At 35.7% G+C, this 15236-nt stretch overlaps 1 protein-coding gene across 1 annotated transcript in view; it reads left to right on the forward strand.

Annotated features, from left to right (window-relative positions):
* LOC150101850 (uncharacterized) overlaps positions 1-13701 on the forward strand; it is a 30828-nt gene extending 17127 nt beyond the window's left edge. Inside the window, exon 2 of the mRNA XM_090400206.1 lies at positions 8561-13701. Within this exon, the coding sequence (XP_090256332.1) occupies positions 8561-9813 (1253 nt within the window). The 3' untranslated portion in view covers positions 9814-13701. The remainder of the gene's footprint in view (positions 1-8560) is intronic.
* Positions 13702-15236: the final 1535 nt, after the last annotated feature.

Below are 15236 nucleotides of genomic sequence, written 5' to 3' on the forward strand. Positions count from 1 at the left end.
TTTTAAAGCCTGGTTTAATGCCATTGAAAATCTCATTGAAGTTCTCAAGTTTCAGAACTTGAAAGCAGTGGGAAAGTGAACAGGAGGTATATGAGGAATTGAATAGACTTGATGTAAATAAGACTGTGGGACTTTATGCTATTTCACCACGATTTGAGGGAATATGCCAGAGGGTTAACAACAGCTTTTGCATATCTTTTCAACATGAGTCTTTCACTGGGTCAAGTTCCAAAAGAGTGGAAAGAGGGGATAAAATTGTTTCAATTCATAAGGGAAGTGATAAGAGTAAAGCTTTGAATTATAGACCAGTCTGTGTGTCTGGAGTTGTAGTTAAGGTATTAGAGAAGTTAGTTAAGACTAAGATTCAGAATTGGGTTGACAATAGAAAAATACTCTCTGGCGGCCAGCATGGATTTGCTAAAGGAATATCGTGCTTTAGCAGTCTGTTTACTTTTTACAATAAAGTGACAATAATGCGTTGGATAAGGGTGTTGCATATACAGTGGTATATTTAGATTTGCAAAGGCGTTTGATAAATTGCCACACGACAAGCTGGTAATTAAATTGGAACGGATGGGACTGAACAATAGATTAGTTCGCTGGATTGGAGATTGGCTGTCTGATAGGTATCAGCGAGTTGCCTATGGAGGAGCGATATCCCAGAAGAGGAAAGTTACTAGTGGTGTACCTCAAGGGTTTGTTTCGGGTCCATTGCTGTTTAATTTGTATGTAAATGATATTTGGAGAGGTTTGAATGGTGATATGATATCCCCACTCTAATAGTCCTCTTGCAAAGCTACAACAGATGCTGTAACTTTGCAAGAGGACTTCATGTCAATTCAATGTCTCAAAGTGTTAGGTTTTGAAATTTGGGAAGCAGAGATGGGATGTAAAGTACACAATCGGTGGAAATATATCGGAAGAAGTAGAGGAGATGAGCAATCTTGGAGTGATTGTAGACAAGGACCTAAAATTTCGGGGACATGTTACTAAAATTGTGAAGACAATACAGCGGATAATGTGAATGATGTGGAGGACACTGACTTGTAGAAGTAAGGATGTTATGGTTCCTTTGTAAAGGCTTTGATCAGGCCACATATGGATTACTGTGCACAGATCTGGTCATCTGGTTTTCAAGAAGATGAAGATGCGTTGGAAAAAGTTTAGAGGCGATTGTCTAAGGTGGTTTCTGGTCTCTGGAATGTTGATTGGAGATTGGCGAAATTGACAAAACGCAATTTGCAGAAATTGGTGGATAGGAGGAGAGGGAGGGGATATGATTGAGACATATAAGCTATTAAGAGGTTATTACCAGATTAATGTCGGGGAGGTTTTGCACAGAATGAATGAAAATAGCAGGAGAACAACAGGTCATCCCTGGAAGCTGTATAAGGAGGGTGTGAGCAAGGGAGTGAGGAGCAGGTTTTTTGCATGGAGAGTGGTGAGTGATTGGATTGCATTGCCCGAGAGTGTAGTGAGCGCAGAGAGAGAGAGAGTGAATATATTTACGGTGCGGTGTGAAAAACTGTGTGTATAACAGTGGGCCTCCCACGATGAGTCTTTGACTCCGTGGAGGTTTTTATAATAATAATAATAATATTATTATTATTATTATTTATTTATTTATTATTTTTTTTATTATTATTATTAATTCTCGCAGACTTATAGTACATTACATTTTAATGCCTGTCATTCTGCTGTTCTTGTCCACTCTAATAGCTTATAATTAAATTCCTTATCCTCGAACTTATGCAACATCTTTCCATTCCGTATTCTGTTGGAAGGCATTGCAAAGTGGTTCATTGTATGGATTCTCTGTCATCCCATTTCTGTATGCGAGCTCTCACTTTTCCAAAATCTTCACCACCACTGCAGAGATAATGATAGATCGACAGATAGATACATTAGTCTTTACACCACCCTTGTGTAACGGTATCATATATCTTTCCGATCTTATAGAATCTTCCCTATGCTGAGAAAACTCAAGTTAACAGCTGTGTCAAAGGGCACAACCAGTTCTACTAAACACTCCTTCAGCATCCGTGCTGAAATCCCATCAGCCCCTATTGCCGAATTCTTAAGTGCTTTTTGCAACAGCCTAGTACTTCCTCTTCATGCACCGGAGTCACATTGTTAAGTATAGATCTCTAGCATTGAGTTCGATGTTACGTACATCAGGTTAATAGTTCTTAGCAAAGGAGGGGGGGGGAAGCTCGTTAGCTAAACAATCTCTTTTGCTTCTACCACCCGCATACCATCAGCATTCAGTTGGATTTTTTTCCCCAAATTCATTCTTTCTTTTACTTACAACATAGCGATAGAATTATTTTAGGTTGTCCTTGGCTTGTAGTTTCTTTTCATATTCAGACGCATTCATACAATACTTTTAACTTTTCTAGCCTGAGCTTTGTAATTTTCATAACCAACGTAATCCTCATACACACGGTATTCCTTCTAACCTTTTTCTTAATGGCATTATTACACATTCATTTCACTGCAATCTTATTTATTCTTTGAACTCTTGACCCAAGAGTTCGTGGTATATTGGAATGCATCCCGATATTGAATCATTTACGAATTTTTTATTGCTTCCCATGCACTGCCGGTATCCTTCCTATTCAAGGGAAGGACTGGGACAAGGTCTAGTATTCTCCTCATGTAACATTTTCTGACTGGAACATCCATATACTTAGCCACGTCTTTAATTGAAACTCCGTCTGACACCACAATCTGACTCAACACTCTCTAATCTCGGGTTCCTCCTGTCAGCACATGCTGTTTCTTACAAAATTGTTTCTTACCAGATCAATAAGTTCGACGTCGTTCTTTTCATAAGATTTCAACGCTACTCAATCGATATTCGGATAATTAAAGTCTCCCATGATAAATACTCGTTTGATACACATCAGGCTAATTTGACGACGCATTTCATTTCACCAGCAACTGATTTACCAGGTCTCTTACAAGATGGATCAGATTCCACCTCAGCTGATAGCTTTAAACTCACTGCTACATGGATTGTTACTAGCATTGCATTCATAAGGTTTTTCGATTGGGACCGGATTCAAATTCTCAGTTATCATTAACAGCACACCTCTCTCTCTCTCTCTCTTATATTGACTGCCCTTCCCACAACTACTATACCGTTTACAGTGTATCTGCCTCTGAAAGCCACGTCTCACATACTACTGCCTTTGATCTGAGGCAACTTATTCGCTAAGGCAAGACACATAAACCCCCTTGGTTCCCGATACACCTAGCAATTGTGTACAGACATAAGTTATTATCTCTGTTTTATTATTTTTTTTTTTTTCTTTAATAGCACTCCTGTAGCCTGCTTGGTTCAGTTGGACAATTTGCAGATCTATATTTGTATCCAATGCATCACTTATGCAGATATTCTTGCAAGTATCTAATTGGTCTAAACCCGACGACTTCGCAATCGTCCTTTCATCATTCTTACATCTCTGACAATGCACATTCGTATTATTGTCACAGTTACATAACTTAACTCTTACCTATATATATATTCGCATTCCTCCTATCATAGTAATTTCTTCAGACTCCTGATACCAAACGCATTCAAATGCAGGCAGATCCCCTCTTATATAAATCCATTTTTTCATCAAACTCATTCCACACTTAAGGATCTGCAAGTACCATGCGGATTACTAGTATTATATTATTATTATGTACAGAATCAAATGACTCTGGTTATAAAATATCCAACATTTTACTATATTATAGATTAATTTATACGTGTATTATAATGATAAGCAGACACTGTGTAATAAAAAAGTTATAAATGTGTATTTAAAAAAAAAAAGTTGTATAATTCATATTCCAGTTGCTTAACACGTCGATCTAAATTGATTTAACTTCACCTCAAAATAACAACTATAGCCACGAAACTCTTTTTTTTTTTTTTTTTTTTTTTTTTTTAATCCCGTGCAATATAATACGCTGATCTCATAGCTCTAGTTGCTTTCGCCATTACATCTCCATTTGACGGTATCTTTTTACCCTCTCTATTTATTGGTCTGCCGACTGTGACAAGAGGAACAAGCTTGTGTATGCACAAGCTATATTATACTGAAAGGAATGGAATTACATAAAAAGAAATTATTATTCGAATATCCATGCATTATTGATATAAAAGAATTCATCATTATTATCATTTTTTGCAATAGTTTTTAGTTATTAGCGCTATAAATCAAAGTGCTATGCATTCAACTCAAGAATGAATTACTTTCTTTTTTAAAGTTACATTCTATAAACGTTTTTAAGACATTTTAAGTTATGACTTTTTTTTTTTTTTTTTACATGTTTAATAGTTCCTGTGTTAACGCCTTTAAATATACACTGCTAAGAAGTCAACGAACATTCCCATGGACAAATGTATCGTGTCATATAATGAGTCAGGTGTTTATAGCCCGTGTTTATTGGAGGAATGATGATACTCCCAAATCAGTAGGACTGTGTCCGGGTAACATGGCTGCAATATAGGTCGGTTAACTTTTGTCTGTTTCCGTTATAGTGATTTTTCCCTCTCATCAGAATGTAAGTTTGAGTTCTAATTCTTATACAATCTTCTTGGGTCTTCTCTCCTCTATGGTTTTTCACGGAATGAGTGGATGACAATCACGGACGAGGCAGGCTAACTCCTGGCGATCCGCTCGGAAGGGGACAGATCATCCGAATACCGCTCACACTCGAGTCCCGTCTAACAAGGGTCTGTGAGTTTTATGTTATTAAGCACACGATGAAAGAGATTAACAGATAGCTTTTTGCTATTAAGATGAGAATTATGAGCTGAGGCCTTTTCCTACTTCTTCAACTCTTTCTACTTTTTTTTTCTCCCCTTTTTCTATCTCTCCTATGAACAGTCTCACTTGCCCTCTGTAATTCTTTCATAGGCCGATGATGTGAACCCGCACTTTTTCATCGAGAAGGGAACTGACGGAGTTTCAATATGACATCGTATATATTTTGCAAGTTCGATTCAATGATACCATACTCGGATGGAAGCGCAGGGAGTCAACTGCAAGTGCTACCCGCAATGAACAACTCACCACACACCGAACATGACCGTCGAGTGCTACAAAAGATAATATGTAAAAACCATCATTCATCGGCCGACATGTTGAATGCGGAGTTCCGCGCATCGACTAGAACACGAATCTGCACAAACACATTCAGAATCGAGGCGCACAACATGGGTTTCCATGGTAGGACCCCAATATGCAAGTCCCACATTATCCGAACTAACATACAGCGTCGTCTTCATTGGTGCAAAGAGTGGGACATGGAAACTTGGAAAGCTGTATTATGAAGCGACGAATCACGCACATCCTCTACCGAGCAAACGGACAAGTGTGGGTGTGGCGGGTGCCCGGTGGACGTCTCTAACCAGAGTGTGTAACCAAAGCTATGAAATTCGGAGGTGACGGTGTGATGCTATGCCTGTGTTTCCTTCTTTGGCCTCGGACCTCTGTTTGTGATACCACAAACATTCAACTCCGTGAGGTATCTGAACATTCTGGGACAAATGTAATGCTTCCTACTTTGTGGCGTTTCTACGGCAGTGACCATTGTCTCTTTCAGCAAGACAATGCACCGTGTTATAAGGTGCATTGTCTATCGAACATCTGTGGAATGAAGTGAAGTGTTGAGTGAGGTCAAGGACGTCCGCACTACAACATTCCAGGACATCACTACATGACTACAAGAAGAATGGTCCAAAATTACCATTGATCGCTATTGTACACTTGTGGAAAGTATGCCCAGTAGAATTGCTGTAGTCATCGCAGCAAAAAAGAGGCCCTACATCTTTTTAAGGCCGGTGATATAGCTGTTTGTTCCTGATACTATGGTGTCCGTTGACTTCTTTCCAAGCAGCGTATTCTTCAAAAAAGTACCAAGTAGCGATGTGTGTGAAAAACTTGATAAATAAATAAATTTATTATTTTTTGTTGTTGAACCGGTTATAAATAATGCTCTGTAGTTGGTTATTAATGCTGTTTTATTGGAAAGACCTGGGTTTGGATCTCGTCTAAGACGCGAAGAACCCTTATCAGGGCTTTTCAAGGTATGATGAGTTTGCTGTTCTCATATGGAGATAGAAGAGTTTTTATCCCACAAAACAAGTAAACCGGCCGGAAGAACACACGCAATATACAGATACAGTAGATAATGCAGGTATGATTAACCACGCATCATAAGCAGTAATCAAGTTTCTACAATGGCAGGTTCTTGGCCGTGAGAGACTGTTGAACCTTACAGGAAAAAGAAAGATGAAATATATATATATATATATATATATATATATATATATATATATATATATATATTTAAAAATTCTATATTTTATTTTGATGACACATTTTTTCTAAGAAGAGTGGGTATTTATTTGTTCATAAAAGGCCAAAATTCAGGTGTCAGTCCGATTGTGGGATATCTTGAACGAACTTGTAATGACTTTAGTCGTTCTCCATTAGCAAGTAGCTAATCGTTGAGATGCTTCATATGCAAACTTTTATTGTTTGCTTATACTGGGATGAAATATTGGATGAAGATAAGAATATGTTTCTATTCAAACAGAAAGGGGCATATGGAGTTTATTTACGTATGGAAAGAGGTGCATTTCAGCGATATGCTTCCAATAACATCTGTAGTTGTCCTAATAAACAGTTAAAACCTATTAGTTACAGTAATGTGTATACTATTTTTAGTAAGAATCTGTTGTTTAATTGCATAGTAAGTTGACATTATGAAAATCAATAAACAAGGAATACTTTTTACCAAAATAAATCTCTTGATTTGTGGCATTTTTTGGTCAACGTATAAGCATGTTGAGCATGATTTGATCAACGTAGTCCATCTGCTCCGTTCATATTTAAGAGGATGTACTAATGTTTTACAATTTTCCTTATACAGGAATTTTATAAGGAACCCTATATTACATTGGGATATCCGTCAAATCCCATGCAAATCTATAAGCGAAGACTTTCCCGGTTCTGGTACTTGATGTATTTTTTTATGTGGCTTGCAATCAACAGCAAATCTTCCAGGTGGGTCTGAGTAAGCTAAATCAAAAATGAAAATCTGATAAACAACAGGAAATGCTAGCAGAGGAAGCGAAAGAAAACTTTCCGACAAGATGGAATGTTACATGAAGGTCACGAGACCTAAGTATCTTGGTGATGCGCTCAGAGATTGACCTCTCGCACATGAAGGTCAATCACACGGTTAATTTCTTCTTGAGTGGTTGTAGATGAAAAAGTGTTATATGCTTTTTATCTCACTGATGAGAAGGTCACAAAAATCATTAGACAGAAAGTAGATTCCTTGAACATTCCCTTCTTCAAGCTTTAACTTTAAAAAGTCAAGAAGAAGTTAACAGTGTGGTTGACATTTATGTCAATAGGACCCCTAAGTACACTGCTGAGAAAACTCTTGATCTTAAAGTTGCATTCTGAGCTATTCTGAAACTTTCTTTATTTTTTGGGTTCTTTGAGGGATAAATTTTCCCCACAAGGGATTCCATAAATACTACTGGTGTTTGCCAGATCTCTTGCAAGGGTGGTGTGACTAATTTGGCTTATCCAGAACTGCGGGTGTTCGTGGCAAGAATCTTAAGAAATATCTTGAGTACTATGAACTGGAACAATCCGGGTTTGTTGATCATACTGCAGCCTACACAGGATTCTCTGAGAAACAACAACAACAACAACTAAAGGTCTGTATTAGAGCAGATTCTTGTTGATAGAAAATTGAGAAGCATTACTACATCTTGCTAATCTGAAATGCAGTCAGTGAACTCGATTTATTCCCATTGTGGGCGGTAGAGTTCCTTAACAATGTTGAGCGTTGTTCGTTAAGCGAGTTTATTTTTCTTGATGACTCTTACCAGCTGTATACACGCATTCAAGTATTTCTCACAGCATTGATTAAAAAATCTCTGCTGAGATTTCGTATATTTCTGCTGTACTCTTAATTTCTTCGACGCAACCTCATAGTAGTTCTACATTTGCTATCGCCAGCCACTTTTAGCAAATTGTATCAAATGCTAGAATAATCCATGGACAGTATCACAAGGGACTTCTCCATACGTATACATACAACTTTATGTTCATTCATTTGAACGTTCAAGACAAAGCAGTCATGAAAAGATTCAAATGAACTATAAAACATTACAGTTGCTCCATACTTCTTTCTTTCTTCATGGTAACTTTCTATATTGACCTTCTATAATAGCATTTTTAATCGGATACCGAAGTGAACATTGCCCGATTAATTTAATTACCCTCCAGAGAAATGCTTTTAGCAAGACATTAACCTTCTAAAAAATCAATAGCATGCATGTCTACGCTTATGATGACTTCATATGAATGGCCCTATATAGCTCCAATCAATCTCTGGCAGGTTTCTATAGAACTACTGATCTAAACATTATACTTCTACAACATATAAGTATAAATTAGTGTTGAGATTACTAATGTAAAAATATAGTAAAATATGTTAGTACTACACTATTTTTATTTTTTTCTTTCTTGAACAGACAAAGAAGATATTTCAAGAGATCGTCGAAACATAGATGAAAACTTTGTGATTGATTTTCAAAATGTAATTGAGAAAGCTACAAGAGATGATGGAAGTATACACCCAAATGTCCTAATTCAAGAGTTTCTCCACGATCCCTTTCCTGTACCGAACTTTAATATTTCGCAAAGCGGAACGTTTACCGATATCAAAGGACAGTTATGGGATATGTTAATATATGGTCTTCGACAGCTGGATATACGCCGTGTCAAAATAAATCTTGCACACATGAATGCAAGCCTGAATTTATATATACCTATGTTACGGCTTGAAGGAGAATACGTATTAGGTGGATCATTTACTTTCTTCACACTCTCGGGGAATGGTACCTTTTGGATGAATATAAGTCATGTTACTATCCATGCGTCAACGGCTTTAAATACTACAGCACAGAAATTGGAAGTGGGCTCCATAGACATTAACGTAGAAGTGGAAGACATTAAATTACATTTTGAAAATCTGCTTGGAGGTGGTGCATGGTCCAGTGTTATGAACACGTTGTTAAATCAACTAAGCCAAATTATTTTCGATGAAGTCAAGGAATCTATTCTAGAAGAACTGAAAGATGACTTAAAAAATGAAATGGATCAACAGCTTCAGTTCATACCTGAAGAACTGGTTAAAGAAGAGTCCGTAAATATTTTCGATAATATTCTTGAACAAGCTGGAGAACATATGAAGACAAGTGAAGTGGATCCTCTTAATCTACCAGATCACAAAGAAAGTTTTCGAAAACAGATGGTTTTCTTTACTGCTTATGGTCAACTTGAATTAACCAATGGAACTTTGTATGGTCTATCGACACTATGTCGTACTGGAGATGTAATAATGACATATGACAATAATACAGTATTTTTAGAGGCAAATCTGGGATTTAAAAATTTAACAGGCGGGTATGATTTCTATGCCCATTTTGCTAATATAGGTCCTAAAGGCTATGCCGCTATAACAGTGAGAGAATTATCTGCTTTTATTAAGATAAAACAGGAACTATATAGTGGGAAAAAACCGAAAATTGAAAATTTTAAAGTGAATGATATCAGACAAATATGGATAGATATTTCTGGACTAGGGACATGGGATTATATACTGGAAATAATTATCAATTTGATTACTAATTCGTTAAAATTGTCTCTAGCAAATGAAATTACTGGTCCTGTTCAAATGAGCGTGCAAGATGAGCTTGATCATATGCCAATATCACTGTTTTAAAGTTGTTAATCAAGTGTTCTGATGGTTATGGTAAATTGCTCCACGAGTTTGGATTACATCGCTGATAGAAATATCTACTATATATACTATTATCGTACCACACACTGCATTTATAAAGGGGTTGTGTGATATAAATATTATACATCCATCATAAACCGATAAAAATCTAGAAACACTATACGAAGCCATTATGAACTACAAAGTGGTATTTTGACAATGTTTAATAATTAAAAATCGTCTTATGTGATATTTAAATATTAATTCTAAACACCTGGCAACGATCTATGTTTTTGCTGTAGATCCCTAGAGACGAACCAATATTAGATGTGGCAATTTTATACGTTTATGCAGTTGATTATTATTAATTACTTAGTTTCCAGATTACACAAGAAGGAGAAAAGAATAATGTGACTGATATAATCCAATTTAAAGTTGTTTGCTTAATTTTATGATGAAGCAGTTTTGATAAATGAATTATTTAAACAAAATATTTCTAACTAACAAGGAAAGAAGGAAACCTGAAGGAAAAATGCGCGCGCGCGCGCGCGCGCGCGCGTGTGTGTGTGTGTGTGTGTGCGTGCGTGCGCGCGCGCGCGCGCACGACACAAGAATGCTTCAATCATATTATCACTTCGTCTTCTATCTACCTGACTCTGCAGTCTGAATATCCCCAGTCTCATAATTACCATTATACAATCCTAATATCATTTTTGTTATCCGCCAAGGTTAACAAAAAAAAAAAAAAAAGAGTTAACAATGACTCTTTCCAAGATTATTTCATCCCTTTGAAATTCTGGTATCAGATTTGAACACAATAATCCAGATGTGGTCTGATCAGAGCTATATATACATTGGAATCATCACTCCACTCCTCTCTTTTATCTCTGCTGGTCGTCCTCTGGATCAGATTACGTTAGCGATATATCGGTGATACCTTACATGACATCTCCATTCACCTGTCAACCTTATTGAAATCCACCCTTTAGGACTGCAAAATTGGCACTATTACTAATAACATTTCCAGGCTTGACACTATCTAGAAAAACCTGAATATCTCCTTGCAATCCACGAACAGTATCATAAAGATTAAACGGCAAAGACTTGTAATGCTAAGCCCTGTGGAACCCTTACTTTTAACCATCCTTCTTCCTTGATAATTCCCGTATAGAATTCCCCAATATCTATCAGACGCCACTTTCCGTCCAGAAACCTGATATCTAACTCATACGTTGCAACTTAAATAAATTTCTCAAGTGACACCCTGTCAAATGCCTCTGAAAAAAAAAAAAATATGAAAGGTAAGAAATTTAATGAAACAATAGCATCTCTTAACAAATCTATGCTAATCCTCACCAGTAACAGTCCAAAAACTTTTCACTGAACAGCAAATCAATATTATTATTATTATTATCTGAGTTCAAGGAATGAAGGACTCATTAACATAGGCCAGTGTTTCTCAACCTGTGATCCGCGGACCACAGGTAGTCCGCGACGATAGGACAGGTGGTCCGCAGGCAGACTTAAATTAATTAAATAAATTATATATTTTTTAATTATCCAAACAAAATACATTAAAATTGAATAAGTAAAGTAAAAATTAAAATTATCGAAAAAAAAAAAAACTTAGTGGTCCGTAGAATTGTTACAGGCATTTTACTGGTCCTTGGGCTTAGAAAGGTTGAGAAACGCTGACATAGGCTATACATCACCTAAAGCAGCTGTCATACCTTCCCTTAAATTCATTCACATTAGATGCACTCAATACCACTAAAGGCAAACTATTCCATTCACTCACTGCTCTGTGAGAGGAAAAAAAACCTAGCTTTTGTCCCTTTCTTGACTGTGAACAAACTTAACTTCCCCTTTAGGTAGGGAGAGAACACCTGGATGCTCCGGTGTTCTCTCCCTACCTTCCATAGAATGAAAAATTTCATCAGTCGATATCCTATAATATCCATTCAAAAGTTTATAGACCTCTATCATATCACCCCTCTTTCTCCTATTAACTAGAGTCTGCAATCCACATGCTCGCAATCTGTCTTCATAATCTAAATCCCATAACCGGATATAATTTTTGTAACGCTTATTTGCACCCTTTCCACAGTTTCTTTATCCCCTTGGAACTCGGAAGACTAAATCTGCGCAAAATAATCCAGGTGTGGTCGTATAAAGAGGTAAAATGACTTCCTTATACTTAAATGTCAAGGTTCAATACAACATCGCAATTATCCTCTGAGTTGTATTTGCAACTTTTGCTATGTGAGCTTTAAGCTTTATATTCCTATCCGCCATTACGCCAAGATCACTAGCATCACTAGTTTCTTGTACCATAATCCCGCTGATATAATATGCAGTTGGAAATCTCATTATGCCAAAGTGCATAACTTTACATTGACTAACATTAAACTGACAGCCATTTTCTTTTGTCCAATTTTCCAGCCTATCAAATCATTTTGTAAGTGCTGGATATCAGTAGCATTCCTGATTGCCTTGCCTATCTTTGTATCACAGGCAAACAATTGCACATCTCCTGTTACAGCTGTCAGTTCCTCTTAATACATGAAACACCACGCAATCCACTTTACTGATTCCAGAGGACATAGTATTAAAACTACATTTTTTTCTCATGCACTTCTAAACCTCAAATCCTTTCCATCCTGTCAGAAATAAAACCTACTTTCCCACGATGAAATGCCCCAGCAGTGATCACAAGCGGAGTTGTTATCTCTATATATTCTGACACATTCCGATATATTCCACCTTCCTTTTTATGTTATGCTCAACAGTTTTTTTATAGCCAATATACAGTATATAAAATACTGTATATTGGCTGATTCGGCTGTAATCAACCAAGCACACGCACATCATTATCTCCCCCACCTCTAAATTTTACTATTCATCACTCACTGTTTTTGGAATTCCCCCCCCCCCTTAATATCTCCACAATTTCAGAGCAAGAGGTGTTTGAAAATACCGCTAGAATATAGTTAGTACTAGAAACTGATTCCAAAATGCTACAAAACCTATGGAATCGCTACTGACAGTGTGGATGTCAGGACTGTTATTGTGATTCTCATGAACACTGCACTACTAATAGCAGAAAAATAGCAAAAACCAAACAGATATCCAATTCTGTTTATCCAAACCGTGCACTTCACGGAATATAAATTATCAATAGCAATAGTATTCACATTAACTACTTATTTATATCAGCGAACGATCAGTGAATGATTTATATAATTTATATCAGGCATTTTATAGACAACACAGCCTTATAGTCTTGGCTGATTCGGCTGTAATCAACCCATCACACGAACATCATCCCCCCCACCCCACCTCTAAGTATGGAAACATGATATTATAAATATTATATATATCTGCATGTGGTAAGTGAATATTATGCACAGAATACTATTAAAATTGCACTTGATATCGGAATCATGACCTAAAAACAGAAAAGAACAAGGTGAAAAATCTAGACCACGTTACAGAACTCTCCTTTCGCTAATGCCGCATAAAAATCAATAACGTGCTAAAAACCATGACTACTCGAAGTCACAATCTCGACTGGAAGAATTTATCGAAAAAAACTTCACCGGAGGATTGGGGGAAGTTAAATACGGATCTCAAATGACATAAAAACAGGTTAATGATAATGGTTGGAAATTGATTGATGACGTTACTTCGAAATGACAGATAGCAGGGTATGCCAATGTTGCATTTGTCTAAATCAAATATACTATTATTCAAACAACATCTGTCTTTTATGGAATGTGGACATTAAATCTGCTGTTCGAAAAGAGTTAAATTGAAACCTTGAAAGAAGAAAACGTGAAAAATTAACAAACTGTTAATTTGTCAATATATATATATATATATATATATATATATATATATATATATATATATATATATATTTAAATTTCAACCGTCTGAAGTTTCAGAGGGAGAATGAACTGCTTTCCTTTCCTCCTACTTGTGATTGCCATTTCAGTTGTAAACTGTGATGACGTAACCAACCGTACCACGAAACTCTGCCATGAAAGAGTGGGAGAAACAAAAATAAGTTGCGTCACTGTCTAAGTATGTGTAACTTCAAAATGCTGTATATTAAAACATAATTGTAAGTGGTGTTCATTTTATGTGTATTTCAGAATGGAAAAAAAAAAAGTTGAATAAATGTTTATTTTTGTTATTTAAAATAGTTATCTGATTATTGCATTTTGTTTTTCTTTCTTTAATTGCCTTAAATTATTAAAGTGTCATATACATATGCGATATTTTTAGAAATAATAGATGGAATCAGAAAACAGTAGTTACGAAACTAAAAGAAGCAGCAAAAAAAAAAAAAAAAAAACACCAATTTCCATGACATCCACACATATAATAACTTGGTAAAGAAAATGTTTTGTCAGGGCTAAAAATAACCTTGGCATTTATCAGCGATTCCAGTACTTCACTACTGTGACCTTCGAAAACTCATCTACAAAGAGTAGACATCCTACATTCTCATAAACTGAAGGTCATGGCACTACGCTCCATGTCAGTGATCGGCGACTCCCAAACATGTACATTCTAACGCCAGAGTATAATGACCAGTTATTCACCTGATGAAAATTACACACACACATTATATATATATATATATATATATATATATATATATATATATATATATATATATATATATATATATATATATATATATATATATATATATATATATATATATATATATATATATATATATATATATATATATATATATATATATATAGAGAGAGAGAGAGAGAGAGAGAGAGAGAGAGAGAGAGAGAGAGAGAATATCTTTAAGCAATGGCAAATGATTTTTAATCGTTCAGTGTGATGCCGCTATATCATGTCTACTGGAAGCTTGAAGTTTTGAAGTTTCGTAAAAACATGCTTTGTCTTCATAGCCGGAGTACAGGTCCCCTCGCATGCAAGCTTTACAAGCTACAGCTCACATTAAAAGGGGCCTCTGCCTCAGTATAGATAACCTAACATCGACTCAGTAGACCAGGTCTTAAAAGTTACAGCTTATGGCGGTGTTTCTCAAACTTCAGATATCCGCGAACCCCTTCTTAAATTTGTATTATTACCAAGTACCCCTAATTAATTAATTCAAAAATAAACGAATTAATTAAAAAATAAATTAATTAAAACGAATAAATTAAATTAAATTAATTAAAATTAATAAATTAATTTAAAATATTAAAAAAATTAAATATCTATTTTATTTGAATTTATATGTTCATGTAAACAAAAAATATGATTTATTTTTAATAGAACAAACTTTATAAAGATACTATAAAGTTTTACTTACTTGAAATAATTTATCATCAATGAGAGGAGTGAAATTGCTTATGGTGAGATAAAATTTCAGCAAAATTTGGCTCTATAGT

This window comes from Typopeltis vanoorti, chromosome 11 (assembly GCF_054136105.1).
Source record: "Typopeltis vanoorti isolate ZY-2024b chromosome 11, IOZ_Tvanoo_1.0, whole genome shotgun sequence".
NCBI lineage: Eukaryota > Metazoa > Arthropoda > Arachnida > Uropygi > Thelyphonidae > Typopeltis > Typopeltis vanoorti.